Below are 24,831 nucleotides of genomic sequence, written 5' to 3'. Positions count from 1 at the left end.
CCATTCCCATTCTCACACTACCGGTAGAGAAGCTGACATGGATAGATGTGACTCACCTCCCAACATCAGGGCATTGTTTTCAGATATAAAAATAGGACTCAGAGTCCCTGTAGCTGGTCCCTGATGTGTTGTATTGATGTACTTGGGGGAAGCCCTCTAACACCCCTTCAGGTCTGTAGGGACAGCCAGTGCATATCCCTCCATCTAAGCACGGTGTCCTTGATAACCCTGCCAGACTTTGACAAGAACATGAATTTAACTGATTGGGAGCTTACCTGCCTGCTCAGGGAGTGCATTTCATTCTGCAAAAGAGGACTATGTTTTTTCTGATTAGGATCTGAGGGTTGAATCCAAGCCGTGACACTCAGCTGCTAGGGTTGCACTTTTGGCATGAAAAAGGAGGGCTTGGTAGCTCCTCCAAGCAGTGTCTCAGTGTGGAAGGAGTACTTGCTAAAGGCCACCCCTACCTCATAAATAGGAGGGAGGTGGGATGTGGCCACAGCCCAGTTAGGAGATGTCAAATGACTATTGCTTTTGGTTTGACGGATCCTGTTCCCACTAGAAAATAAATATCCCCTTGGAAATCATATGTGTCTGCCTCGTCAGAGGCGGTCAGGGTGACTGTGCTGAGCGAGATGGTTGTTCCCTGACTGCATCCCTGTCTTTGCTCTGTTCGGTCTCCAGTCCCCCCCGTGGTGGAGCCAGCCTTCCAGGATGTACGCCAGGGCATGGGGCACAGTGTCACCTTGCGCTGCACCATGCTGAAGGGCAGCCCCATGAAGGTGGCCACCTCTGTCTGGCGTTTCAATGGGACCCTCCTGGCGCAGCCCCTGGCAGAGCAGCAGGACTACTCGGAGCTGAAGGTGGACAGTGTCAGCCGGGAGACCAGTGGGACCTACGAGTGCAGCATTTCCAATGACGTGGGAGTCTCCACCTGCCTCTTCCAGGTGTCTGGTAAGTCACAGAATCCACATCAGAGCAAGCTGTTGGATGGGGTCACAGAGGTGAGAAGCTTGCTCCTCATAAACTGGTACCAATAAAACCAACCTCTACTGCCTCCGCTGTACACAGCATTCTGTTCAGGAGGAATGGTTTTCCATAAGCCAGCAGGGAGATCTGTCTCCATCATTCAGACAGATGGACCTGGAGCAGTTAGTGCTAGCCACTGCTACATTTTAACAGTGTTCAACCACTTGCCTGAAAAATACAGGACTTTATATTCAAGGCTGCCATCAGCTTTCAAGCTTGGACAACCTGTATCATTGATAAGTGTTGACCATGGGGAATTGAAAAGCTCTCTACTACCTCCAGCAGGCTCCAAACCATCTAATTTCCCCTTTAAAAGCAAACAAACCAAGAAACAAAAACTGTGTTATGTATTTCTGTACCTTCCCTATATCTCCTGTCTGTTTGTGTCTCATTATGCTTCCTAGGAAAAACATGAGCTGGATATGGACACTAGTACTCAGTAGATTTGCAGCTCACAGTTTTCTGTGAATCCATCATCCACCATAATAGGATTTCTCTCCAGCACCTGCAACTGCAAAGAGGGATGGCAGAGTTATAGCATCTAAAACCACACGTCTGACCTGGCTCCTCCAGATGATCATTAAATCTGCTTTTTTCACGACCCCAAAATTGACTTGGGAACAAGTTTCTAGAAAAGCTCTCCCATGAAGTTGTCTTAATAAGCAATAAATTCAACCCAAATACTGGGGTTTGGATTTGGGGTCAATTTATAATACTTTTCAAGTCAGGGCTGAACAAAGAGAATAAATAACATTCAGAGAGGCCTGATTTTGAAGCAGATCTTTTGTAAGGTTTGGAAAAGCTCAGGTATACTGTAACTCTGAGACGCTCTCAGAAATGGAGGAATCCAAACTGTTTGAGTCCCTTTTCAAGACTTTGCTCTCACCCCTTGAAATTTCCTGGCATTTGTCTGGCAGTGGATTTTTCTTGAGAGCTTTGTCCCTCTTTCCCCTTTTTTCATAACTCTCACATCACTAAGTGATGGCAAACCATATCCCTCTATGAACCATCACAGAAAACTATGTCCCTATCAATTTTGGGAATGCTCCCAGGAATTTCTTGCTGGGAGCAGGAACAAATACTTATTGCCATGCAGTGTGCCATGGCTGTGCCTTAGATAAGAATTCCCTCAGCAGAAGGAAGTTGCATCCACAGAGAGCACTGATCAGGAAAGAAGCAAGTCTTTGTTTTTCTGCATCCCTTCTCTGTTTCCAAGGCATTGATACCTGATGGTAGCTGTACAGCTCCAGACATCTCTGCCTGTTTCCTGGACAGTTACAAATCAATTAAGGCTTTCAGAGCCTGTAGAGCAACCTGAAAAATAATCCAGTGACTAGACTGCTACGCTTGGACTCAGGATTGCTGGAGTTTTAATTCACATCAGCTACAGCCTTCCTGTGTAAGTGGGCAGAATGGCATGGTCTCTTTTTGGTTTTGTTTCTTCTCTACAGAAGGAAGACCATAAACCTTCCTATGTGACAAGGAAGCAGTGACTCATTTGTGACTGTGGGGTCACAAATGTACTGGAAATAGAGTACATGAATCTGCCCAGGATGGGATTACTTTAATCTACGGAGGGGTGATGAGCTTTCCGAGATGTTTTGTAAAGATAGTGAGACATCCAACCCGCTCTTCTTGAGCAAGTTATCAGGCATCCCATAGTGGCCATAACCTGCTCTCCCACTAGCCACAAGCACAGAAGAGCCCTGAAAGACAGAGTGAATAACCTTCAGCTCTTCCCATAGGCTCTAAGCAAAAGAGAAACCTTTCCAGTAATGCTAAAAGTTTCCAGAAAGGAAGTTCTGAAAATATTTTGATGTTCAGCATTTCTATCAAAAGGCCAAAAAGCTTTTTTTTTAACTTCCATTTCCATCTTTGAGTCAATTAATAAGGAATTAATATCATGCAAGATGATGATTATCATCAGTTCTGATTTTATTTCTGAATCCATTATGAAGCTTGACTTCCACAGTCAATACAAGTTGAATAAGCAGCAGTTAGTCTCTGAGGTGGTTCTGAACTTCTTGCTTGTGCCAAATTTCAAGTCAATAAAAATAATAAGAAAAAAAGGACTTGGAAATAAATATCAATATTATACATCTGAGTTCATAAAAAAAACCCCAAACATTGAATCCTGTCGAGCCTGATTATAACCACACAGAATGGCAATTCTGTAATTCAAGTGGAAAGGTGCAGCAGATAGCCTGGGGAGACAGTTTATGCCTGTTCTGCTCTCCAGTGTCCCTTGCTGCCTAGGCACCTTTCTGGTCACTGCAGGTTCAGATTGGACCTGAACCCAGAGAGCTGGGTTTTTGTTCAGGTCCGGCTCCTACCTGGCTCAGGACGGGACCTGACAAAAATTGAAGTTCACAGGATGAAATGCAGGTAATTTCAAATAGAGCAAAACTAGTTGTGGATAAGACCTCGAGTTGCTTCTGGGCCCTGTGCATTAGTCCTTCAGCTGGGGGGTTGCGTGGCAGTAGCCTTTAAATTCTGTTTAGTAGTGGTTCAGGACAGCAGTGGCTGGGGAAATCGTAAGTCCCTTCTTCCCTGAACTGCCTAGTTTCTCTCTGGTATGTTGTTTCTCCTGTGTTTCCCTTCTCCTGCTGCACTCTGTTTTTAAGGAGAGATGTGAGTTTAGAAAAGACATCTCCGCCCCTGCCAAAGCTCCTGCTGTTTTTACCCAGGCTGAGGTCAGCATCCCCTTTGCTGCCGAGGTGACTGTTGTGCTACAAAGAGGCTCGAGCACTGTGTTGCCGAGGCAGGGGAGGTGCAGAAGGAGCAAGGTCTCCTTTTTAATGCCATGGTCCCTGTGTGATAAATAACACTTTTCCTATGACCTACTGGCCAAATGATCTTTCCTCAGAGTTTGTTAGCAGGAGTCTCTGTAAAGCAGCAGATGAAACAGGAGAAATGCCAGTTTAAAGCTGTTACCTCAATCTAAACTACAAAGCAAGGGAGAAAAGATTAGAGCTGGTTCCAGCTGGAGAACTGAAGTTGTTCCCACCTTCTCAGGTGCTGGTCATGCCCCACTGGTGTTGCAGGGCTGCTAATCCTCCCAGTAGTTTAAGCTGTGAAAGCAGTATCGAGTCACAGAAAATGGTGGCACATCAGTGCAACAGTAAAGGTGTCCATCATGTCAGAGGCAGGTGGACGAGTTGGGCGAGTGGAGCTGATCCACTTTCACCGTGTCTCTTTGTAATTTATGTTCCCCTTGATCCCACATTTTTATTTTCTTCCCTCTTTTTTTTTTTTCCCCTCCAGCAAAAGCTTATAGCCCAGAATTTTACTATGACACTCCCAATCCCACCTTGAGCCAGAAGCAGTCCAAGAATTACTCTTACATCTTACAGTGGACACAGAAGGAGCCAGATGCTGTGGATCCCATCCTCAAGTACCGTCTGGAACTCCGGCAGGTAAGGTCTGCTCTTCTGGAACCTCAGCATATGCCCTTGGGAAGACATCCGTTAAGGAGGCAGTTACATCAATGTCTCCTTGCTGATTAAGAGCTGAAAGTGATGAAATTGCCCGATCTTGATGGTCCTGCACCTTCCCCAGAGAATGTAAGAGACAGGCCAAGTGCACAGGTCAGTGTTCATTTTTAGCTCTGGTGTTGGGTACGATCCAGGTCTTCCAAAGCCCTGCTGCTCCCTTTGGACTGTTCATGCTCAGTGTTTTGAATGGAGGTTTAATGGGAACAATACCCTACAGTCATTAGTAGGTATTGTAGATTTTTTAGGCCAAAGATTCAAACAAGTAATATTCCGTCCTCCTCACTCATACAGAAAAAAGAGAATAAGCTGAAGACCTCTCCAGGCAGGAACTGCAGGGAAAAATCATAGACTGTTTGTGTTACAGAAGGGCTTTCATACTGTTGCAGTAACTAAGCTATTTGGACTATATGAACTCTGCAGGGGAAGAAAAGTGGGTTTCAACGTTTCTTAGCTTGAAGAGAAATCATATTGGGTGGTGGGAGCTGGAGGGAAGAACTCAGTGAAATCTGAAGACATCACTGGTTGGAGAAGGTTAGAGAAAAGAGTTTGATGTTTTTAAAAAGCAGATTAACTTATCAGGATTGCCAGGTACTTTCATCCACGCTCAGCAAAGCACCTGTGTTCAACATTTTTGAAAAATGGGGACACTTAAGATTGGTGTTTCTTGGCATTCAGTGGTAGCTGGGAAGCAAATGCATTTTGCAAGAGAAAGTTTGTTTACTGTAGATAGAAAACAAAATAATTAAAAAGATTCAAGTGTCTTTTTCCTCTAGTTCTGCACAGTAGGCTCCAGTTTTATGTCTCCGTTTGATTGTGAGCTCTCTGGGGTGGAATAGCCTTTGTTTGTTACTCACACGGTGTGGAGCACGTTGTCAGTACTTAATAATAATACAAGACACAGGGGAGCCTCTAATAATGAAGGCAGTTTGTCATAGTAGCTCTTCCCTCTGAGCCAAGTTTTGCTATTATCAGCACGGCGAATCAGTGAACAAATTTGTGGGTTTTATCCTTCTCTGGTTATGTTGAGGGTTTTTTCCTTTTGCACAGTTCTTAAAAGTAATCTTGGATCTGTTCTTCATTGAGCTTCTACTGAAAGGGATCAAGAAAAGGGAAACCCACTTTTCTTCTTTGAGTTATGACATGAAGGGAGCTGAGTGGCCATGCAAATTTAACACACCTCTCCCCCCAGTTTTGTTCATACTCCATTAGTTACTGCTGTTAATGTTTTGCAGAATCACCACACAGTTGTAATTATTGACTAATGTGTTTTAGAGGAGTGTGATATCGTGGCCCTGCTGTAGCCCAGTCTCATGTATGGGCAGGCTCTTAGAAATGGCTACAGGTCTCATCATGGTGACCTGGGTCTGAATAAGAGAGGGCAGAGGGAGGAGGAAGCAGGGGAGTTTTTTCCCACTTCTGTCAAGCACAAGCAGGAAACCTTGGAAAAGTCTTTCACAGTACTGCCTCCTCCTGGCCCTCCTCCAACAAAAATACTTGCGTTTCATGGCAAGGTCCCCCCTTCCGCATGCCTTGCTGAGGTCTCACTGAGCCCTTTTCATTTCCTTGTCCCAGAGGATCACATCCCCCCTCATCTTCAGCCTGCCACTTCCTTATACTCTTGTTCTGCCTTCCTGGTGTTTTCCCTGTGATGTCTCACTTGGACTCCAAGAAGCCTCGTGACATCTCCCAACCTTTCACTCCTTCCCTTGCTCCATCACCCTCTTCCATATCCTGAAGACCCTGCTGCTTTGTCGCACCTTCTTCTTTGTGCTGAGGCACCTGGGGTAAGGTTTGCGTACTTCTGTTCCATTGTTGGACTGTAAAACATAGTGACCTCACTGAATATAACCATTAAAAGCTCAAAAGCTTAAAAGTATTACTGACTGGAGAGCTCTTAAGAAAGGGGATTTGTCTGCCTGGATGTGGAGCTACTGTTTGCCTGCGCACTCTCCTCACTGGATATGCTGGCTTTCCAGGAGCTAGCTGTGGTGGCAGAAAAATCCTGGAGAGCTAGGATTGAAATGGAATATTCTCCTTAGGTAAAAAGGGCCTTGCACATAGTCAGACACAACGGATTTATTGCCATCATGAAGCTGATGAAAGCTTACCCAGCCAGCCCTGGAGCTCTGCAGCCTTAGTGGTCATGGTAGGGGCTTTTCAGCACCTTAAAGGTGAATGAATGTGGCAGCAGCAGCCTGCAGTCTTGGGGCTGTGAGGGGCTGTCAGGGGTAGAGGGCATGGAAAGGGGAGAATTAACTCTTGCTGAGCTGGAATCCAAAGGGCAACCAGCTGAGATGCCCACTGTTTGCAAGATGGTTTGCTAGTTTTCATTTCACAGCCCCTGGTTTGCTCAAAGAGCTCTTGGCATATGTAATGTGAAGATCCCCAAGTACCAGGATGGTTTGCAAGGCACCTGGGAACCCCTGAATTAGATTTGCTTGCTGCAGCTGCTGAAAATGAAGCTGGGTGAGAGTCAAAGTGCTGCTTATTAATTGGCTGGCACCGTGGCTCCTCCAACTCTTCCTGTGCAGTGGCTCCCTAAGGCTGATCATGCATTCCTGGGGGGATTGCAAGCAGTCGGGGGGAATATGGTTTCCCAAGTAATACATAGGTGCTCCCAGCAAGACAGACAAGTAGAGCTCATTGTTCCCAGCACTGTGGAGCAGGCCGAGCAGTGCAGCAGACGTACCAGTTCCAGTAGAATAAGGATTAACTTTCGATTAAAACCGCATAAGCAGCTTGACAGCTTGAAGCCACTGACCCAGGCAAAGCACATATGATAGCAACTTGAAGCAAGCTCCTTGCAAAGCCTCTGCTCTATGTCTCAGCAAAGAGGTGGTTATTTCCTGAAGGGCATTGGTCAGGGGGGCTTAGGCAGTGGCTTTGTTGAGTGCCAATTCAGAGGGGCAAACCTCCCCACTGAGGAACAGCAGGGGCCGCACAGCCTTCTGTCCTGACAGCTTGGAAGGTTTTTTCATTTCTTGCTGCAAGGCAAGTGATCCAGATGCCAACCACCTTACTTCACCTTTACTGGTGAACTCAATGAGTTAACAGCCCTGGGTGGTTTGGTTACAGGCAGATGCCACGAGGCTTTTGGGCTATTTGTTTGGTCAGCTTTTTTTCTTCCATGTATTCTTGGAGTGTAGAAAGGCACTGAGGCACTGCACTCCAACTGAAAATGCTTTTCATTGCTTGGGGATTCAAAGCAGCCTCCCCAGACCAGATCTTTGCTTAAAAAATAAAAAGCCTTTTAAGTTGCTTTTTTCTCTCTGTGTATTTTATCCCCTCCCAGGGCTCTGCTCTAACATTACAGAGAAATGAAAAGCCATCTAATATTGCAAGCAGGTTGCATCATGGAGGAAAGATCTGAATTGGGCTGGTGGTTACAGGGGATAGTGGCGGAATTACTATGCACTTAATGAGCTAGAGCCCATCTGTGACCTGAGGCTGCAAGGGAAAGAGGAAGGAGAAGCTATTGGTACAGTAGGAAAGTTTAATCTTTATTGTGCCCCTCAAGGAGACCTGAGGCTGCTGTCTCCTCAGTACCTTCTCATACACAGTCTTGGGCCAGAACCAATCCAGCTTAACACATTCCTGCCTTTCCTCTCCTAGGAGCAGGTTCAGCTCTACCTGCCAGACAGCCCCCTGAAATTTGCACTGGGCCAAGCCCCAAACCCATTTGCTAAATTAGCTCACTGGGTTGTCACTTCAGATTAATTCCTGTCAGGGAGAGTGTCTTTAATGAGACTGGCCCTGTGCGATGCCTGAGTAATTGTATGGTCTCTCTTTGTTTGCACTTTCATCCCCTCCATGTTGGATAAACATCCCCTGCTGTCTACAAAACTCATCTGGGCTTGGGAGCCGGCTGCCACTTGCTTCATCAGCCAGCCAGAGCAGCATTAATGAGAGCTGTGGCAGTGGGGAGCCGGGCACACCGTGTGGGGAGGTGACAGATAAAAGAGCTGTTTGGACAGACATAGGACAGGGACGTTAGCAGGAATTTAATGACTGTGATTAGAGTGGAAGGTTAACTCTGCTGATGGCCATCACAACGCAGCAGGAGAGGTATTATGCCGGGGTCCATGGATTGTGGATTTGTATCACTTCATTTCTGCCTCTGAGTTGTTCTTTTTCTGTCCTCTGAGCCCATTTCGGTAGTATCTGTCAACTGCTGTCTGTCTTTGGCTTCATTAGCATGTGGCGCTGGCACTCCCTCCAAGGGCAGGGGTGTCTCTCACTTCTCTGCATGCACTGAGAAGGGCTAGTAGCTCTAGAAAGGGAAGATGTACAAGCAGTACACCAGTCTTTTCCATAAATGTTTAGTTGAAAATGCTGTTGGGTTCCAGATTAGAAAAGGCTATGATGCAGAAAGGTGATATATTTGAGCAGGTGGTGGCCCTTGCAGCAGCCCAGCCCTGTGCACTGAGAAGTGAACAAAATTCCTTTCTTCTGCACATGCAACCATGACTTCAGGCGAAGATTCTTGGGAAACCGAGCAGTGCTTTGGGAGGTTGCCTCAGGGCTGCACCTCGGGGCCAGGGAATGCCAAAGCCTCCTTAAGAAGGCAGCTCTGCCCAAGGCAGAGCAGTTCAGGGTGGCCAAATTTGCTTTACAAACAAAGGGGTTAACATTTTATTGGTTACGGAGCACAATGCTGCCATCGCCAAGGCAACTGCTGCAGACCAGATTGGGTCCATAGTCCTCATCCTGAGGCTCTCTGGGGCACTGTGACCCCACTGGTCCCATCCTGTGCATTCCCCCAGTAGTGCTGCGGTAAGGTTTTCAGCTGGGGGATGCTGCAAGAGCTGAGGAGGTGATACCTGTTTTAGGACATAGCTAAAAAGCAGACAAGGCTGTCCTACTTTTCATACTAGAAGATGAAAAACTTAAAGGATGGAGTTGTGTCTTGTAAGCTAGGGAGGGACCTGCTCTGGATAAAATGTGCCCTGTGGTGCACTGGCCTGATGTTACCTGGAAAAAGGGAATGGGCTTGTAGTGCCACATTGACCAAAAAATCCTCCAGCTGACAGGTCACTTGACTGGACAGCACAGTGTGGAGCACAGACAGGGCACATGGAACAGGGATGTGTGAGTCCCTTTGCCTAGAGCATCACAGTCCCAGCCAGCTGCAGCCATGAAGGGAGTGTGGCTTTTTGTGAAGCAGCAGATGGTGGCCTTGGCTACACGTGAGATGCTGTGTCGACCAAAAAACTCATGGGATGTGACAAACTGCACCCTTTTACTGTTCATCATTTCACTTGATATGGGCTGTGCTGGTCCGACAGGACCAGGTGTTAGGACTGGGTGTTTCAACTCTAAATACCCCTATTGATGCTCTTTTTTTTTATTTCAACTTTTGTTCAGGCAGTGAGAATAGGCAAATTACATCTGTGCTCTCCAGTCCATTGCCTTCAGTTGTGCTAGTGGCATATGTGATGCTGTGCAGGACTCAACCCTGAAGAGAAGGTAGAAGAGGATGCAGAAAGAAGCCAGTGCATCAGCAGGAGTTGTGCTTGGTGGACAGTTTGAACAGCCATCATGATGCAAAGCCAGGGAAAGCAGGAGAGGGGGAAGGAGATACTGTCTTTCTAGGCTGCAAGAGGAGGAGAAGTTTGGGACTGAGAGTCAGCCACACACCGGTGGAAGGAGAACTGGCTGATCAATAGCATTTGATGGACAATCAGTCCTTGAAGCTTAGTAAGATTGCTGTGCAGGACCTGGGGGTAAAGCAGTGACTTTTCCACAGGCATTTGGGAGTGAAGAGGGAAGGATCTTGCCTCAGCTCTGCTCTCTGCTGCCTGAAAATAGGACACGCCATCAGTCACTGCAGCTGACAGCACGTTGAGCCATCTCTTTTCATCCCTGGCAATGTGTAACAGGGGATGATATGTCAATGAGACCTGCTGCTAGAACAAGGTCCTTTCTACCCATGTTGTAAGGATAGCTGGATGCTTGGTAGTGGTGGGAAACAAGGAGCTTTTTCCACATTTCATGTATGTACTCTCTACTGGCTAAGTCAACCATAGCAGAGCCTCCACCCAGCACAAAGGAAGGGAGTTTTCCCTTAGCCACTACAGGTGGAGGTGTCTGCCCAGCCATGGTTGTTGTTGGCCCTGTCAGCGAGAGAATCAGGGTGTTTTTTACGAGGCTGGACAGGGAAGCACTGAATGGCTCAGGTGAGTTCAGTGGAAATGGCTGGTAGCCATGGGATAAGATTGTCCCCTTAGATAGCCTAACATCTTCCAATGCCACTATTGAGATTTCTTCCCTTTGCCCATGAGAGCTTATCAAATGGTGCTTAACTAATGAATTAGTCTGATTAATTCTGTCTTTTTGAATTCACAAATTGCTCTTCAATATGATACATGGTTTTTCTGAGCTGGTTTTCCCTAGTCCACAGATAATTTCTAATCAGTTAGTTGGGAAAATTAGTTTGGGGTATGAGTAATATGAGTAAATGAGTAATATGAGCAGTTGGCAGGTTAGTGCCTCAGTCTTATGGTATCATTCCTCTTCTGTGATTATCCAGAGTAAGTAAGGCATGGTTGGTTGACCTTGATGCACACAAAGCTGCTCTATCATTCCACTCCTCAGCAGGACAAGGGGTAGAAAATAAGATGGAAAAAAACCCCCATCAAGATAAAGGCAGTTTATTAAATGAAAACTAGGGCCACATGGAGAAGCAAAGGAAAATAAAAGATTTATTCTATACTTCCCATCAGTAGGCAGTGTCCAGCCACTTCCTGGGAAGCAGATTTTCATTATATGTAGGAGTTGCTCTGGAAGACAAACATCATAACAAATACCCTCTTCTCCATCCCTTTCATATCTCTTTGGTCAGTTTGGGTCAGCAGTCCTGGATATGATGTCCCCTTCCAAGATCTTGCCCACTCCCAGCCTACTGGTGAGGGAGAAATGCTGGAGAGACAGCACTAATGCTGTGCAGCGCTGCTCAGCAGTAGCCAAAACACTGGTGTGTTATCAACACCTTTCTAGCTACCCACACAAAGCACACACTAGGAGGGCTGCTATGGGAAAAATCAACTCCGTCATACCCGGATCCAATATATAAGCTCATCTGCCCAAAACAGGGTAGCTGAAAGTTTTACAAGGTGTTTTGTCATTCATAAAGTGCCAGCAGACATTTTGTGTTAACACTGACTTTTCATAACTACTGCTCCTAATGCAATTCAAGTACTTGACTGGGCAAGAGAGAAAGCAGGGTATTGTTTAGCTTGCCTAGTACAAGGGAATAATCCAAACAGCTTTTCCAGTCTTAGTTCTGTTCAGAATAGTTACAGTGCCTGAGAAGAATAGTACAAATAATCTTGCTGGAAAGGCTCATATGATCTTAAAACTCATCTAGAAGGAAAATCTCATCTCTGTCTAGCTCCTAACACTGCTGTTCAGTGCTCATTGAGGGTAAGGAAAATGTGAGAGAAGAGATAATCTGATTCCCCAAACCAATACACCCCTCAGAGCAGCCTCGCAGGCTAGAGATGTTGTTTTCACACCACTGTGCTTGTTCATATCCAGCAGGCTGTTGGCTTGTGTTTTACAAAGCTGAACGCAGGATGAAAAATGCTTGCCAGGTATCAAAGATAAAAGTCAGTCCTTTTTGTGGATTTCTTATCCACGTTCCTTCAGTGGCTTCAAGGGGTACATGCTGTTCATTGAGTCTTTTCCAAAAGTCCCTGTCGATAGGCTGTGATGCAGCTTCCTCCCATTTACTCTGCTCGTCTGTTATTTTCAGTAGTCAACCCATGTTGCTCCTACTGCTTTACCATCTTTTCTTTGTGCACCTTCATGCCCTTCCCTGCTCCCCCTCCTATTTTGCACTTCTTTCTTCTGTTTCTGTTTCCTTTTTTTTCTTGGCTTCATTTTTTTTTTCCCTGGCTCTCACTTTCTAGAACATACTGGAGATAAGAGGTGAGAGTGTGTGAAGGGGAAGGGTTTGGAAGAGACATGTAGTCTCTCCCAAAGCTAGTCACAAATGAGCAGGAGTAGGTACTAGATAGATGTTTTGACTGTGTTTCGTAAAGAAGTGAAGCAGGCAGCATGGAGCATTGTGAGGAGCTGTGTGGCTCTCCCTGCATACGCTGTGCTGGCTGCCTCTTCTTTGTTAGAGACAGGACCACAAGTGCAGTCGAGTTAGAGGTGGCCTATAGACTCTGTAATGATGCCTATATTATACTCTCATTACATGTACCAAACTGGAAAGTCCAGAGTCCCACAAAAATGTTACTTCTGCTCCAGGAAGCAACAACCCCATCCTTTATTAGTTGTTTTCAAGGGTGAAGGTGCCTTAACAGAGGGCTCTGCCATGGTCTGTAGAAAACCCAAGAAAACAAGCCTGGGAGGCAGCAGGTCCTTTTGGTGGAGCATGTCTTGCTTGCTAAGCTGCAACCACAAGTGTAACTTATAAGACAAAGTGGCTCAGAGTTCAACCTCACTGCAGCTGGGCAAACTTAGGCTATGCAGAGCCGAATTGGTTTTTCTCCTTGGACCCAGAAGTGCTGACAGCACAGTGTACAGACATGTGTGTGGGTCCAGCTGCAAGCAGTCATGTCCAGTGCAAGGAAACTGGTGGAAGAGGAGACTATGCTCACTGACATAGGGATGAGTATAAAGTTGGATCCAGTAAGGCACTGAGTAGTGCTGATTTTCAGATATGAGGCTGAAAAGAGACTGGAACCATTGCTGTCTGGAAGAGAGGATGTGAAGCAACACCAGGGACGTTGTCTCTTATCCACTTATGCCCACACAGAAGACAGAGAGATGATTTCAGGCTCTGCAGTGCATAGTCAAGTACAGGTAGGAACTTGCAGTAGCAATATAGAGCTTCCAGTCTGAAACAGAAGGATGGCATGTGCCTTCAGAATTGAAAATAGGGCTGTAGAAGAGAACCTCAGTTTAGGCTTTTGCTTGACTGTCACTCTGACAGAGTGAATATTAGGTCTGTTCTTCCTTAGACCAGGGAACATACGCTAATAAAAAACATATTGCTTTCTGATCAGCCCCTAATGAAAGACATTATTGAAGAGTGTGGAACAAGCACTTATAGTAATTCATGACAGCACCAATTTGGCTTCTCTTGGAAGCCATAAACTGCTGCTCTTGGCACTTAATGAGGATAGGCAGCTGATTGCCTGTGCAAGAGGAAGAGAGAGAGACTGTCTCCCAGCTTAGATGGCTCCAGCTCTCCTCAGTAGCTACTGAAGGTCTCAGTTACTTCTCTCTTTGGAGCTGGGGATGTTTCAGCCTGGAAACGGAGCCTCCTGATAAAGGACAGTTTGAGACAAAAAGCTTCCAGGACTCCTCATTTAGACTGAATAATGTATTTGCTTTGGCCATCCGTCCTTGCTTAACCCCAGGATCTGAACCTGTGTGCTTGACTGATGAACAACACAGGCATGAATTTCAGTTCACTGGTATGCTTGTGTGGTAAATGCCAACTTTGTGTTTGCACTGTGATTATTTGCTCTGGAAACCCCTAATTAGTAAAGGTTATCAAGCAAGGAAAATGAAATAAATCCCATCTTAAACTTACCCTAGCCCTTTAATTGATGCTGTTAATGCTTAACATCATTTTCATCCAAGGTGGTGATGAAGTACTAACAAAGGAAAATGTTTTAATCCAATATGGCAGGCACAGGAAGTTTGACAAGAGATTATAAAGAAACATCACAATGACTGTCTTTATATCCAAACCAAATTTCTCCACTATCCAAATCTTACCAAAATGGCTTTTTCCAGAGTAGGTATGCCTCTTTCCCATGGCTGATACCAGTCAGTCAGTTCAGAAACCCCTATTAAGATTGTGCTGTTGAAATTTCATACAGCTGACACCAGGTTGGGAGACAATCCCATCTCAGTGAAGGATCAGGATATTCTAAGTGAGATCCGAAAGACGGAAAACTGCTTGAGTAGTTCTGGTGAGATGAAATGGATGTGGTACAAAGGCAGGGTCACGCATGTGTAAGATGAGAAATCTGCTACAGTGGGAAATTACTGAAGTGACGGAACAATGTGCATGAGTGAGTTGACTTCAAGTAGCTGCTGGTTAGGTGCAGGTGTAAGAAAGGACAAATGTACTCCTTGGTGAAACGTGAGGTACTTATAAGCAAGGTGGAGAGGTGCCACTGCATCCTATTATGCAGAGCTGGGGCACCGAACTCCAGCAAGTGGGATCATGCAGAAAAATATTATAGAGTCAATCAGAGAAAGTGAGAGTCTGGGTTAGAAGAGGACTAACAAAGTACTCAGCTTGTTTAGCCTAGTAAAGCAAAGGATGAGAGGTGGTGTGATTGCTGTCTATAAAAGTATCAGGGGGTCAAGCAGCAGTGAGGGAAAAGAGCCATTTAAGCTAAAGGACAGTATTGGCACAAGTTCAACTGGGTGCAAACTGCTTGTGAATAAATTCAATGTGGAAATGAGAACATTAGGGTGGTCAGGCTCTGGAACAGACTACCAGCGGGAGGAGCAGGCCTAAAGGGAACACACCACTTTTAAGAGGGGATGTGATGCATACATAAAATTAATAAGCAGAGGCAGCCCCTGTGGTGACAGAGGACTGGGCCCTATCAGCCAGGAGTGTACCTCTCCTGCTGTGTCCTTGAGTGTGTCCATGGTTTGCCCTTCTCTGAACTTTGGGAGCTACCAGTGCAGAGGGGTTTTATCCCTCTGCCAAAATACCAAGACTAAGCACCAAATTTGTGGTGTTCAATTCACAGAATCACAGAATATGCTGAGTTGGAAAGGACCGACAAGACAAACCATTTTCCTCTTCTCTGCCCTGTGGCACCAAGGTGACATGAAGGATCAGAATCTCAATCCATTGCTATGTGTTAGAGGGTGAATAGGAAGAAGTGGGAGAGGAGGGACAGATTTCTGGCAGATTTTTCCATCATTGTGGAACATATTGGAGCCTCATTTTTAGGAGGATTTCCTAAAATTTCCTATCCCTGCCTCCCTCTTGATCCTGTTTCTGAGCATTTTTCATTCCTCTTTTTCCAAGGAGTTATTTTTACCTGTGGAACTCATCTGCTGGGCTCTCATTCTCCAGCAGTGAATAGTGGGTCTGGCCCTTGGATAATTTTTCTCTCAGTCTTGGACACTGTAAATTCTGACACACATAAATCCTGTAATCATATTTTTCTTTTTTTTTTTTTTCCAACACTCAGAAGTCCATGATATGTACTCTTTGAAGTTACCTCTCTGCAAGGCATCCTGTAGCTTCAGAGGTGCAGTTGGGGCAGAAATTGAGGACAGAGCATGTGTGCTGAGATAGTGGGGTGTTTTGCATTGCAGAGCCCCATGTTCATCACAGGAGCTGTTACCAGCACCATAACAAAGCTCAGACCCCTCCATCCCTTGGATGGGGTGCTTGGGAGTTTCTTTCCTGGCTGTTACCAGTTCAAGGCCATAGATACTGCCCATCCCATCATGTTGAGTGCAGTGGTGTGATTGTGAACAAAACTCTCTTTGGAAGGGAGCAGCTATGTCTTAGCTGGACTTTGTTGGGATGGGGTCCTCACAGTCACAGCCACTGGGGAAATCTGATATGATGCCTGCAGCACTCCAGGACAGAGGTATATAATGCAGCCAAGACTCTTGACAAAGAGGCTGAACTGGTACAAATGGGAGGCTCTGTCACACCCTGAGTGGTATTGCCTGTCAGAAGAAAAGTGCTCTTCTGCTGCTGTCACTTTCTCCTGGCCCTTGGATCATGCTAAACAGGGATGTCTTTACATCATGAGAAACTGGGCAGCTTGGCTGAGACTGACTGTCCTCTTGAGCACAAGGGAGACCATCCCATCAGGCCCTATAGATTTGTAAGGATCCAGCTGGAGCAGCAGATTCTACATAATTTCAGGGTCAACTGGGAGTTGATCATTTTCACAGTCGTGGTCCAACAGCTCAGGGCACCAAGGCCCCCTTGGCCCGTCAGCTGCGTTGAAGACAAAGAACACCTCTGCCTTGTCTCTGTCCCTGTTTGTGAGGTGACCATCCTCATCCTGTAAGAGGTTGATGCTATTTCTATCCTGCCTATTGCTATTAATGTATTTGAAAAAACTTTTTTATTGTCCCCCCATTTCTCATCAGCTTCAACTCCTGTTGAGCTTTGGCCGCACAAATTCTCTTCCTACAGCTGTAAGCAGCATCTCTGAATTCTTCCCATGTCACTTGACCTTGCTTCCTCTGGGCATACACCTTCCTCTTCTGCCCTGCCTATCCCTCCTGAAGAGCCTCTAACCATCCAACAGGGAACTCCAGTCACAGGACACATCCCACAGGTTTCACTTATGCCTGTGATGTCAAATCTCTGGGACTGGGCTAAAGCTTTGAGTTCTGCTGGTTGTTCCTCATGGTGCATGGATTTGTGTAGGAACATTTCAGGTGTGGTACATTGTAGCCAATACCTCGTGAAGAAGATTGAGGGATCCCATGAGTGCTGGTTTCTTCAGGTTTTGGCACACCATCCCATCAGTCATCATTGGCGAGCCTGGTTTTACCCCTTTTCGCCTTCCAAGCTAATTTAAAGCTCTGTAACAAGCCCCACTAGCTCATGTGCTAGAACTCTTTTTCCCCCCTGAGATATGTGCATCCCCTCAGATGTCAGTAGACCAGGTGTTCAGTAGATCATCCCATGGTCAACAAATACCAGATTTTTACGATTGCACCAACCTTGGAGCTACTCATTGACCTGATGGATCTGACTATTACTAGCAATATTATTCCTTGCTGCTGGAAGGATCAAGGACATTACTACCTGTGCTCCTGATCCCTCTGCCATTTGTTTGGTGTTCTCCTCTGTGGAGCTGTACAGGGAGTAAGGAAGAGTCTGCCAGAGAGAGGGAGCCTGTGTGTGAAGCTGCTGTGCCACATCAGCCTGCCTTTTTCTGCTGAATCCTCTCCCTTTGGAGAGGCTGAGGAGGCTGGGGATGGAGCTGGGAGCTATCCCAACACCCCATGTCTGTGGTTAGTTAGTGGGAATGGAGTGGGAGTGTGGGAAGTGACCCCTGTCTCGTTTGTGCTGCAGGAAGGAGCAGCCACGGGAATTTGAATGAGGCTGAGAAAAAAGGGTGAGACAGCGAGTATGTGTGGAAAGGATTTGGATGGGAGATACTGGAAAGCAGAGCTAGTGCTTGTGCCCTGAGCTGAGAAGTTGCTGAAGAAGCAGAACACGTAAGGAGAGAGTGGCAAGAGTGGATTGCAATGCTGGGAATCTGGATGCCTGCAGAGCAGTTCCTTTGCTCTGATCAGCTTATTGGGGATTTTACATGATTTTAATGTGCATTTTTCTAGCTAGTGTTTGCAACGATTCCTTGGAGCTTGGTGATGAAAGACTTTCTTTCTAATTTCTCCCTCAAACAAGTGTGCATAGTAGCTAAAGGTACAGCTGGTTGTGAGACCACATGTGTGGCTACACAAGTCACACCAAATCTTGTGAATTCCTGGTGTGGTTTGTTGAGCAGAACCGCAGCATGAACTCTTGATAGATGTGTCTATTAATATCCTTTGGCTTTACTGAGTCTTCTAGTTGATATGTACCTAGCTTAAAGATCAGTGTGAAAACATCATCCTTTTTTTCCTTTAATAGCTGATATAAACATAAAACATAGGTGTGACGGTGAAATACCTTGGACTCCTCTACCGTGACAATGCCCCAGCTGAGGTGCCAGCAGCGGGCAGGGGTAGTGTGGAATCCTGGCTTTCTCTCTGAGTCTCTTGATTTGTATTCCTGGACCATGAGCTGGCTCAGCTGGCCACAGTGGAACAAAAACTCTGTAAGCGTCAAAAGCCAGCTCACATGATAAGACAGGGGACTGGACAGGCAATACCTACCAACAGAATGTGATGCTGAGGCACAAGAAAGGGCAGTCCCAGTTTGCAGGTCCAAAAGCTTTGATGGCTAAGTACATATAAGCATGTAAGTGTGCTCTCTCGTGATTGCTAATACTGCTTATAAGTGTCAGAGGAAAGGGACAGGTTGCATACACTGCATGTGAATACATACGTACCATATGGGGCTGATTCTTCCCTTCATAAGGTGTTTTTAGTGAACTCATTCTGGAAGAATGTTCTCACCTCTGCAGCCTGTGGGATATTCACAGCCAGCTGGTAGAAACTGTGGATTTGTTTGGTTTTTTTTCCTTTCCCATCCCCTTCCTCTTTTTATTGGAAATGAAAGGAGGTGAAGGCAGAGGCGAGGCTGTGCATTGCGCAGTGCTCTTGTTCTGGCCCTGTTGGCAGCTTCTCGAGCCTGGTGATGAATGAGCTTGTTGCATGAGATCCTCCACTGAGGCTTCAGCATCTCTAATAAGGCGGCCAGTGTTTCCTTGTCCTCTGCGCCTGCCTCTGCTTTATTAACTGCACCACAGCAATATTAAACTGGAGCACTGGGTCAACATGATCAGGAGGAGGGAGGCTGAGAAGGGGGTGGAAGGAAGAAGATAACAGGATAAAATGGGAGAAGAGAACACAGAGCGGGAGAAAGGGCAACAGCTGGCAATTGAAGCGGATTGAAAAATGGGTTCCTACTGGGCCAATGCATGCAGCTCTGCACAGACCTGCTGCCGGCAATAAGGGAGGCAAAGGATATTTAGGGAGGGGGGCAGACCTTGGCCTTAATGTCTCTGTCTGCTGGATCTGTGCTAGTGACTACAAGCCAGCACCTGCTCCGCATGCACGCAGCAAGCGGCTGGCTGGAGTTGCCTCCTTTTTCTCCCTGGCACGTGCCCTTTAAACTGTGCTGGCAGTGCACCTGGCTCTCTCTACTGACGGCTGCAGCTGGCTCAGGGGAGATGTTTGGCCCATGCTGCCTTTCACAGAGAAGAGCCAGTCTTTCCAAAGACATCCAAAGACATTCTGTTATGATGCCAGGACTGTAGGGACCATACTAAGGATGTGCAGAGGGCAGCCTTTCTGGCAGTGAGTTTCTGTGTAGGTTCAAGTTGCAGATTGAATAGAGACAGGACATAGGCTGAGAGAAGATTTGGCTATGAAGTGTTTGATGTAGGGAAAAGATTCTCTTAAAACTTTCCCTCTGTACACCAAGAGGAGATACTGCTGGGCCCCAGCTGTGCCTTTCCCATTACCTAGTTGTCCGGGTCTCTTTTGGGAAGCAGGAAAGTTGCAACCATAGGAAGCGTATGTGCCCTTATTAATTTCTGTTTCACAGCCAAACCTTGGTGGCAGCCAGATATTTATTTGATTTAACCCACAAGTCCCTGAGGATAGACTCAAGTGGGGGATCTAGAGCTTTGCAGTCCAGACTGGAGGCTGATTTCGTAGTTTGTCCTGGATTAGACGATGCGGGAGAGTACGTGATTTGACACTGCTCCCAGAGGCTTTAGATACCCAAATTCCACTTAAATCCCAGCTGAGGTGAAATTTGCACTGTCTGAATCTCACCCCCAGGCTTCTCTCTGACTCTCCCATTTTGTTTCTCTTCCAAAGGTTATGTCTAGATGAGGAAAATGGCTTCTGACCTCCTCCTGTTTGCTGGCTGCCTTCTCAGCACCCCAGCTCATGGCAGCTTGTGGGGAGGAGCTGCTACCAGCCCTCCCAGTGAGGTTCCACTCCCCAAAACATCTATGCCAGCTGTACCACTCCAACCTTCTGTTTCTGGCTTGTGGCTGCTCCTCTTCTCCCAGATAATTAGGGGTCTGGTGCTAATGATCCCAGGTGAAGTTGCTGCCACTGGGAGTCAGCTTTACCATTGCTTGGCAGAGCAGTGGTATGGAAGGCTGGCAGATGGGAGGGCTGAGCAGTAGGAATGCCAGCTTGCAAGCACACATGAGGCATTGTTGATACGGATGGATCCTGGCAGCATCTTGGTTCATGCTTGGTTCCCTGCCCTGGTCCTGCCTGCTAGGACTCCTCCCAGGCACCTTTCAGGAAGGCACCAAGCTGCGGGAAAGCAGCTCCCAGCTCTCTGACCCATCTTGCCCAGGGATGAGGAGGAGGGTGCAGAAAGTAGGTCCTTAAAGCAACTTGCACCCTGATCTGCTCAGGTACAAAGGTCTCTTTTAGGTACAATCTGTAAGGCAGGTGCAAAGTTGTTTTTCACTGTGAGAACCACATACAGCCATGGGTTCCCAGGTCCTGCCCCAACACAGGATCTGGTCCAGTGCTGCCCCTTCACTTCGAAGCACCGTCCAAACTATGGGCTGATCAAGGAGATGGGTTGTTGGCTCCTGGCTGTGTTGGAAATGAACAGGGCTGTGGCACAGGAAGCTCTCCAGTGGCAGCCATTGCTTCTGAGTTCGAACTTACATTTGTGAGGGCAGAGGAGGGATTGAATGAACTTGTTTTTACAAAGTGCCACATCTGCATTGCTACCCAGCCCTGCCTTGCTGATGGCCTTTGCTCCTACTGTGCCCTCACTCCATCTTCTTGCCCTACACTCTCTACACTGACAGATTTGCTGTAAACCTTCCTCCATGCATCCTGGTTCCAGTAATCCTGTAACTTCAGCGTTAATGACCAACACTGAGACAACCTGTCAGGAAAATTGCCTTTGCGATGGAAACTGTCAACCTAGAGGATATATCAGAGGCAAGAGAAAGCTTAGTGTCAGGGACAGTGAACACTGGATCATGGAAAGCCCTGCCAAAAGTCGTTTTACCAGCACCAGCATCCTCAATAATGTATCTTGCCACAAGGATCCAGGCACCGCACAGCAACAGGCAGGAAATTGTATCTTCAAAATGCAGTCCTCGTTCTTATCCTTCCTCCACCAAGGAAGCATGACCATGGCAGGGAAGTTTCACTGACACATAATTCATCATTTTTAGTGGTGTGATTTTGATAATGATATTTTTCCCATTGTTTTCTTGAAAATTCCCTGCTGCCTTAGCAAACTGAACAATGTTTAACTGGTAGGGTTCAGCTCCTTCCAATGGGCATCAGAGAAAGAGCAAGCCTGTGACTGACTCCAGACAACCACCAACTTGAACTAGATCCCTTACTCTGGTCTGCGGAGACAGTGTGGGCTAGGATTCAAAGATGGATCCTACGGAAGGTTGCTGAGGAAGCATGGTAGTAGACAAGTCCCAGTGAGGCACCAAATGAAATGCCACAGGGCCCAGGCAGCAAGTGAATGAATTCTGCAGCAGTGATTGTGAACTGCAGAGTATCTTGGCGAAATGCCATGCTGTGTTTGCAAGGACCTTGGTGCACTAATAGGGGTAAGTTGGGTCCATTTTTCCCATCCTGAAACCATTCTTTCTGGACACAAATTTTCTCCAGGACCCATAGTTCAACTTGTCCCTAGAGTCAGGAGGACCCCAAGGCTTCTCTTGAGGGGGAACTCAGTCTCCTGATTTATGTTCTATACCAGGGGTTGGAATTTTCAAACCATGAAGATCTCATGGAGAAACCAGATGTACATGTCTTTATAGTGATGCCTTAAGCCCCTAATGGTTTTTTTATTTTTCTAATACTTGTAAGTTTTATAAGTAGATTTTAAAAACAGCAACCCTTCCTCCCTTATCCCTTTCCCTCTAGCACCCTTGTTTACACATTCCTTAACCCTCTTACCCCATTCTATGCTCCCTATATCACCCCTACCCCTGAATACAGCAGAAATGTTTAGTCTTTTGTCAAGGCAAGGCCTAGATTGTTGGCAGAACAGCATATCAGGGCCTAAACCACAGAACACGGTCAAAAACTGGGTGACTATGTACCCTTTGTGCTCTGATGAAGATGAAGATGAAGATGGGATGAACAGAGGGTCCTGAAATACACCCCAGATGCATTTTCAGGAGGTGGACCCCGGGCAGACCGGAGTAAAGGCCACAGGGTGGAAACATCTGGGATTGGATGGATGGTATTATAAAATGTAACATCTCAGGCACTGCCGGCGAGCGTCTTGTAACATCTTTGCCTTGGCATAATAAACCCTTTCTTATCTCACCCCTAATTAACTGCTCCGGAGATTTTTTCAGCACCTAACTCCCACGGCAACAATAGGAACAGGTGGAATAGTATGTTAGATGGTGGATAGGATTGCTCAGCTTTCCAGCTTCAGGATTCTCATAACACTGTGGGTTCTTTTTCTATGCAGCTGTCTCAGAGAAGCACCATCCAAACCTTCATTCCTGTGAAGAAAATGGAGAAAGGCCTGTTGCTGGAACACATCTTGCCCAACCTGAAAGTGCCTCAGAGCTATGAAGTTCGCCTGACACCCATCACCAGTTTTGGGGCTGGAGATATGGCTGCCCGCATCATCCGGTACATGGAACGTAGGTGTCTCTTCCTCGGTCCTGGCTACAAGAACAGGTCTGAGCCCCAGGCCTAGGGACATGGGCCTGAATAGATGTGGTCTTCTGTCACCCTTGGGTGGACCTCTCTGCGCTGAGGAGTTTTGATAGCACAGTGCTATCACATTTCACTGTATTTTGGCTGTTGCCATCAATGCAGAGCACTAAATAGAGACTTCTGAGGGTCAGTCTCCACTGAACCATCACTCAACAGCTCTGACTCACACTTTCCACTCTGTGGGCAGAAGACCCCCAAAACCTCAGTGCCCCATCAGGCCATGCTGCAGTTTCCCATGGTACAGTGGTGTATTAGAGGACAGCCAGTGGATGCTATGTATTAGTCACAATCCCATAAAAATAAGAGGATTTCAGAAGGCTTCAGTTCTTTCCAGAGCTGAATGCATGATTCCTTTCCTAACTAACCACTAATAAATCTGTAGCTCTATCCAATACCACGACTCCCAAACCATCCCATTGATACACATTGACCATACTTCTCGACCCAGCATCCCATCAGCTCAGAATTCTCTCCATTTCCACAACTCTGTGATTTCTTTATTACCATTAGGAGTTTGGACCTTATATTTCAGCAGAAAGTACAGACCCGTCTCCTCCTATGTTTGCATGATTGCATACAGTCCTCTTATCCTGTGGACTGAAAACATGTCTGTTGCCCTCAGCATACCTGTCATCTTAAACTTCCACAGTGTGTCAAACTGTTTCGATTTCTCTCTTAGATACCAAGCTTTGGTGTCTAAGTGGGTGCTATCGCACTGGGTGCTCCAGAAGGAAACTGCTTGGGTTGCCAGAAGGGTTCCCCAATGTAATCCCAGGATCACTCACTCCTTAGGTGGGGGTTTCTTAAGGTCTGTTGCTGCTTGGATTAGAGCGTTAGCATCTTTTTCAATCACCAAGGCAAACACTGAGCACTGCTGTTTCACAGGGATGCTGCCAGGAGACTTGTGCGTCTGTGACCTTTCTTGATATGTTTGTTTTATTTTCAGAGTTTGATTGTGATTTGTGATTTGAGGAAGTACGAGCTGTTCTGACTTGTTTTTCTGTTTCCTCTTCCAGCAATCAACTATCCCAACCCAACAGGTAAGCAACAACACCTTTGTGTTTATGTTTTGAATGTAATGCATATTAGTCAAGTACTCCAGCAGATAAGGCAAACCAACAACTGGAACACACAGCTGACTTTTTCAAACCTTTTTCCCCAAAAGAGGATGAAATTGCATATGCTAAAGCTTCCAGTAAATACTGCCATTTGTTGCACCTCAAATTATTGCCAGGAGATAAACACTAGAGATATGCCTCTCATTCACACCTGGTGTCTCTGCGACTGGATAGGCTGTGATCTTGAAACCACCCTCCCTTAAAATGAACAGTCTGCTTCCAGTAAGAAGGTTATTAAATGTTCCCTAAAATAATCTATGTTTAGGAATGTATATTCCCCTCCTCTTCTGACCAGAAAAGATCTCACTTAATATCTCTGCAGGCTAGTATGGAGCTGTGTCCAGCTCAGATCTGGTTCCTCTCAGAAACTTCTTGAACACAGTCCCTTTCTTTTCCCTTCCAGTGTCATCATTGTTAACTTGCTTATTTTCCTTTCAGTCATTCCTGCCAAGATGCAGGTCCATCTTTGTTGAGTTCCCAGAGTTCCCATTGAGTTTGAGAGCAGAATACACAATGTCTCAGAATGATGGTCTTTAACATGAATGTGATGGTGCCCATCGAGCAGGAAAGAGGACTTCTAGATTGCTGTAAGCAGTGGTGGAGTGATCTTCAGGGGATGAAACAAAGTCCCTTTGCTTCAGTTGCTGGATATATATAAGCCCAGGCAAAGCTCTTGAGCAGAGAAGGGCAGACTACTTGCTAATGGTCCATGGGGAGCAGGTGGTTCCATATTCAGTCCTTTTATGTATTACTCTGTCTATGTGTAGGTAAGTGTTACAGCTGCACTGCAGGGTAGCAGTGAGAAGAAGGCAGCCAAAAATCAGGATATGAGATTGTCTTGTTAAGGCAGCCATGAGGTGTTA

The 24,831-nt window shown here is 46.3% G+C and overlaps 1 protein-coding gene across 1 annotated transcript in view; it reads left to right on the top strand.

Moving 5' to 3' along the window:
• The window catches only part of MDGA1 (MAM domain containing glycosylphosphatidylinositol anchor 1), a 152,312-nt gene that overhangs the window by 91,211 nt on the left and 36,270 nt on the right, over positions 1-24,831 (top strand). The window contains exons 9-12 of the mRNA XM_051783443.1: positions 685-954; positions 4,294-4,445; positions 22,597-22,774; positions 23,867-23,890. Of these exons, the coding sequence (XP_051639403.1) occupies positions 685-954; positions 4,294-4,445; positions 22,597-22,774; positions 23,867-23,890 (624 nt within the window). The remainder of the gene's footprint in view (positions 1-684; positions 955-4,293; positions 4,446-22,596; positions 22,775-23,866; positions 23,891-24,831) is intronic.

The sequence above is a fragment of the Manacus candei genome, unplaced genomic scaffold (assembly GCF_025592945.1).
Source record: "Manacus candei isolate 608988 ecotype Guabito, Panama unplaced genomic scaffold, ASM2559294v1 h1tg000017l, whole genome shotgun sequence".
In the NCBI taxonomy this organism is placed as follows: Eukaryota; Metazoa; Chordata; class Aves; order Passeriformes; family Pipridae; genus Manacus; species Manacus candei.
Note: the sequence above shows the minus strand (reverse complement) of the source record. Positions and strands in the feature narration are given on the sequence as shown.